A 5,938-nucleotide genomic window follows, 5' to 3' on the forward strand; every position below is an offset into this window, starting at 1 on the left:
TTTGGGTCAAACCGGACCAAAATAAAATTTTAAGAAATTTTTAATAAAGCAATGTTAGCCCCTTGGACCCCGCCAGGGGTTGCCACCCCTTGGACCCCGCCAGGGGTTGCCACCCCTTGGACCTTGCTTATCGGGGGCGTTGCCCCCGAACCCCCGTCATAATCAAGATAAGTTCAAACAAGTGTGCACTCCACATAATCGTAAGTATATATGTCAAAGAACGTTACATATAGTTATCGTTTTGAAAACTTAAGTTAGTGGTCTCAAAGTATACTTATAACTCATTGTTGTTAGTTCACACGGAAATGTTAAACCATCCTTAAATCATGTTAAATATGTATAGATATGTACATATACATAATCGTATAATTATCGTGTGTTATATAGTTCGTGATATCATCGGTCAAATTGGACGGTCAAACGTTGTGTGAAACTCTTTTCAAAAACATAAGTCTCAACAGTTTGGATTGCTTATCATGTTGGTAAGGTTTATTTTATGTAAATATTAATCTCATAAGTATAAAACGATCGGAAAAATCTGGGTCGTTACAGTAGGTGGAAGCCGATGGTTGTGGTTGTCGGTTGGAAGTGGTGATCGAGCTTGATGAAGGTGGTCGTTAATGGTGTAGGTGGTTATTGGTGGTGACTATGAGCAATGGTGTTTGTTTTTTTAATGTTCCCCATATCTATGTGTAATATATGTACATATATACAACTTTGAAGATGATTGAAACAAAAGAAAAACAGTGCCCCTAGTTAATAATTCATGCACGGGAGCATTTAGACTGTTTATCTGCCGACACTTATTTTGTGGATAGTAATATAATAATTTTCATTAATTCCTTTAAGATAAATTACTTGAACACTAGTATAGAAAGGGACAGAGAAAATGACATGAAACGGAATAAGATGTGAGTGGGTGATGAATTGATTTAATACTACTTGAATAAAAAAAAATATGAAAGAGACATGGACGTAATGATCGGGTTAATATCAAAAGTTATGGTTGTGATTGATTAAACAATTCAATCAAGTTAGTGGGTTGAGTTTGAGTTGCGTAAAGAGAGGATAACAACGGAGTATTATATAGGAGAATTAATTATTATAAATGTAATTATCATCACATAAAGCAATGGTTTAAAGAAAACATGTGAGAATTAAACCAGAGTTAAGAAGCCCACAATTTGTTTCATTTTACCGACAGTTTTATTTCGGAATATTAAAACTTAACTCAGGGTATTTAATTATATTTTTAACAAACTTAAAATTGATAAAACTTAATTCTGGACCAATGTTTAATTTCAACTTCTCATAATTTCGAGTTTAAACTCATTTCATATCGATCATAAAAATTGACCTGTCATTTGAGCTCAATCCCAACTAAAATATAAAAAATTCAAAATAAGAGTAAATGTATCTTCAACTAGTCTGAAGTTTACGTAGTCTATTAATGAGCTTTTGTTTATTTTAAAATCACATAAGTTTGAATCACTTATTTAAATACCAACGAATCGACAAACGAGTATTACTATTATTTAATAATTATATTTAATATACTTTATATATATATATATAGATTCCTAATAACTTTTATTATATTTTATATTATTTCAAATTACAATTCAAATTGTTATTATTATTATTATTATTTATATATATATATATATATATATATATATATATATATATATATATATATATATATATATATATATATATATATATATATATATATGCACCTATTTACAAATAGTTGTTCGTGAATCGTCGGGAATGGTCGAAGGTCAATTGAACATATGAAACAGTTCAAAATTTTTGAGACTCAACATTACAGACTTTGCCTATCGTGTCAAAAATATTAAATCGTATCAAGAGTTTGATTTAAAATTAGTCGAATTTTTCCGGGTCGTCACATTCACACCAACTTTTAAAGGGATCTTTTGCTATTTGCGCCCCGTTGTCACTTACAATTTCATGAGGAATCCCAAATCGACTAACAATGTGCTCCCAAACAAAATTTCGCACTTGCACTCCTGTGATTGTGCAATGCTTTTGCCTCTACCCATTTTGTAAAATAATTAATTACAACAATTAAAAACTTCACATTTCCTGCACCTACAGGAAATGGCCCGACAATATCAATTGCCCATTTATAAAACGGCCATGGTGAATTAACAGGAATCATATCATGTCTCGACTTTCTGTTTTACGGCGCATGCCTTTGGCAACTTTTACACCTTTTAACTATTTTTGCAACATCGCGATATAGAGTTGGCCAAAAGTAACCCATCCGCATAATTTTTGATGCAATAGTCTTATAGCCAGAATGCAATGCACAAGAGCCGCTATGCACTTCTTCAATGATCACTTCTGCTTCTGCGGGACCAACACAGCGCATTAATGGCCCATAATAAGATTTACGATATAAGATGCCATTTTCAATGGTATACATAGGCGATCTTATACGCACTAATCTTGCATCATCTTTATTCTCTGGCAGTATATTATTGCGCAGATTTTCAATAATTGGACTCATCCAATTTGGGCATTCCTCTTCAATTGCCGCAACAACCAAACTGCCATCAATTACTTTGCTGGGCACCTCTTCTACCCAAACTTGCTTTTGAAAATGTGAAAAAGTTAAGGCCGCAAGTTTGCTTAATGCATCTGCCTTTTTGTTTTGACTCCTTGAAACTTGTGCGAGCTCAAAATGCTTAAATTTTTCCGCAGTTTCTTTTAGTAACTTTAAATACTTTTGCATAGAAAGCTCATGTGCCTCAAAGGATCCATTAAACTAATTGGAAACTAACTGTGAATCAACATATACGCGTAACCCAGTGATGTTTAGTTTAAGCGCAATGTTCAATCCAGCAAGCAGCACCTCATATTCAGCTTCATTATTTGTAACATCAAAATTGAATCGTAGCGCATATGTGTGTTCTTCACCATTTAGGCTTGTCAGAATCAAACTCGCACCTGCACCTTCTGCGCATGATGCGCCATCAGTAAATAAGTCTAATGTTTCACCTCGCACTGATTGCAATTGTGTTTGCTCATGAATTACTTCCAATTCACCAGTCATTTCTGCAAGATAATCTGCTAAAACCTGTCCCTTCACAGAAGTTCGTGGAAGGTAAGTGATTTCTTAAGATCCTAATTCAATGACCACTTAGCAAGCCTTCCAGATATTTCAGGTTTGTTGAGAACATGTTTAACCGGCAAATCAGTTAGAACATGAATAGGATGTCCTTAAAAGTACCTTCGCAATCTTCTTGATGTTAGGAGTAGTGCGTATACAAATTTTTCCATTGGCGCATAGTTAATTTCACTTCCTTTAAGTGCCTTACTTACAAAATAAATCAGTTTCTACGTTTTTTCACACTCTGCAACCAATACTGAGTCAAAAGCTTCATTTGCAATAGAGACATAAAGATACAAAATTTCGCCTTTTATTGGTGCAGTTAATGTTGGTAATGTCGCCAATAATTGCTTTATTTCTTGAAATGCACTTTCTGCTTCCGCAATCCAGACAAAATTCTTCTGATTTAAACATCCTTTAAGTGTTTTAAAAAATGGCAGTTGTCTTTCCGCGGCCTTTGACAAAAATCTGGTCAAAGCCGCTAACTTGCCTGCTAAACTTTGCACTTCTTTTATTGTTTTTGGCGCAGTCATATTTTCAATTGCGACAATATTTTTGGGATTAGCCTTAATGCCTTGTTCAGTGATGTAATATCCCAAAAATTTGCCCTCTTTTTTGCCAAAACTACATTTGGACGGATTTAATTTCATATTTATTCTGCGCAGATTTTGAAATGTTTCTACGATATCCTCCAACATTTCATCCTGCGTTTTGCTCTTGATGACCAGATCATCTACATATGTTTCAAGATTGCGTCCAATTTGACTTTCAAATGCGCTATCTATCAAACGCTGATATGTCGCGCCAGCATTCTTAAATCCAAATGGCATTTTGATATAGTAATATATGCCTTTGCCTGTATGAAACGCATTTTTGCCTTCATCTTCTTCCGCCATCAGAATTTGATGATATCCTTTGTAAGCATCAAGAAAGCACTTAAAAGGATATTCATTCAAAGATTCAACTTTCCAGTCAATTTCTGGCAGCGAATAGTTATCTTTAGGGCACGCTTTATTGATATTCTTGAAATCAATACACATTCGCCACGATCCATCGGGCTTTTTAACAAGCACTGGGTTCGCAACCCATGTTTAATATTTTACCTCTCGCAAAATACCTGCTTTTACAAGCTTAGCGACTTCTCCAGATAGCCACTGCAAGCGGTCTGGAGCCATACCTCTGCGCTTTTGAATTATTGGTTTTAGCACGGGATTTGCGTTTAGTCTATGTTCCGCAATCTTTCACGGAACACCGGTCATGTCTTGCTCACACCATGCAAAGACATCCATGTTTGCAATTAGCAGTTGCACTAATTTCTGTTTGACATGTGCATCTAGATTACTTTTGCACAAATTGGTTGTATGGTTGCGGAATTCATCGTTGCAACTACTTTATATGTTGCAAATTTTATCATTCCATGTATAGTTGAAGGGATTATGCCAAATTTTGATAACGCAGAACGTCCCAACAACATATTATGGCGCGAAGCAGATCGCATAACATATAGATCTAGCCATGCTTGGCACATCAATTTTGCATCCGTTTCATCAACAAGCTCAATTTTGAGCGGTAATTGCCCAACCGGCCATGCGAATTCGCCTGCAAAACCAGATAGCGAAACTGCAGTAGGTATCAAGTCTGCACTAATGCTTTCTGGCAATTTGCGAAAGCATTGCTCATATAAGATATCTACACTGCTTCCTGTGTCCACATGTACCTCATAATTGTAATCCCAGTATTTGTAATTTTGCAAGATATAACTACTGGCGAATCAATCATGCCATAATTTTGCATTGGCGGGAACATTATTGGCGTGAGCTGCCATTTTTCAAGTGTTTCTGCAGCTTTTCGCTTATAAGCTTTCGTTTGTTTATTATTTGCACACACTAATTTATTATTGCACATTTGTAGCTCTTCTAGTCGATTTCGCTTTATTTTTGCCAAATTGCTAATCTCTGAATCATTTTAAAATCTGTTATTTCGCCTGTATTGAAGCTTCAACAACTTTGCAGTTCTCTTAGCGACTGCCTTGTCATTTAACTTTTTCATTTTCTTCTCCAATGAAATTATCAGATATTGTAAGTGAATTGTCCTGCAAATCATGAAACAAGAACATGACTATAATTGAATTCGCAATTAAATCATTTAATTACACATAATAGATTTATTGAATTCAATTTTAATTCATGTCCTACGGATGGCGTCAATTGATCAATCCTAAATTAGATTCTAAGATCTAATTTAGGAGTTGAGTGCAATGAGGGGTGGATGGTGGTGTTGATAATGTTTTTGGGACCTTATGATCGTCTTTCACTTAGATTCAAGTGATCAATCACCATGTCCCGGTCTTGATCGAATTACCTTGGTTTGATTATGATTAAGGCTTGGGCGTGTTCATAAGCGAACCATAAAAACCTTAGCAATTGCACAGAATCAACAACCTAAAATGAGAGGCCAAGCTCCCTATTTATAGGTTTCGGATTTCCGCGGAGCTGACAACCGCGCAGCACCGACATATCCGCAATATTTCTGTGGGATACTTTCGCAGACACACTTTGTGCGCTGCTCCGCAGAGTTTAAGCACATCGCATAATTACTTGTTTACTTCTGCAGTTCTATTTGCTTTTGTATTTGAGTTGCCTTTTGTACTTAAAATATACATATATATGCCTATATATATGATCAGCAACATCATGAAGCATATTTAGTAGTGCACGGCTAAAAGTTGGTTGTATACGGATCACTTCTCATGAGCAATATATAATTTTAATAAATTAAAATTAAAATTTAATACTTTCT

General features: G+C 35.1%; 1 protein-coding gene across 1 annotated transcript; it reads right to left on the minus strand.

The window, feature by feature from the left end:
• Positions 1–2,206: 2,206 nt before the first annotated feature.
• LOC139864007 (uncharacterized) lies at positions 2,207–2,761 on the minus strand. The gene has a single exon (XM_071852600.1). It carries the CDS (start codon positions 2,759–2,761, stop codon positions 2,207–2,209), a length of 555 nt encoding a protein of 184 aa, XP_071708701.1.
• Between the last annotated feature and the right edge of the window lie 3,177 nt (positions 2,762–5,938).

This window comes from Rutidosis leptorrhynchoides, chromosome 8, assembly GCF_046630445.1.
Source record: "Rutidosis leptorrhynchoides isolate AG116_Rl617_1_P2 chromosome 8, CSIRO_AGI_Rlap_v1, whole genome shotgun sequence".
NCBI classification, from domain to species: Eukaryota; Viridiplantae; Streptophyta; class Magnoliopsida; order Asterales; family Asteraceae; genus Rutidosis; species Rutidosis leptorrhynchoides.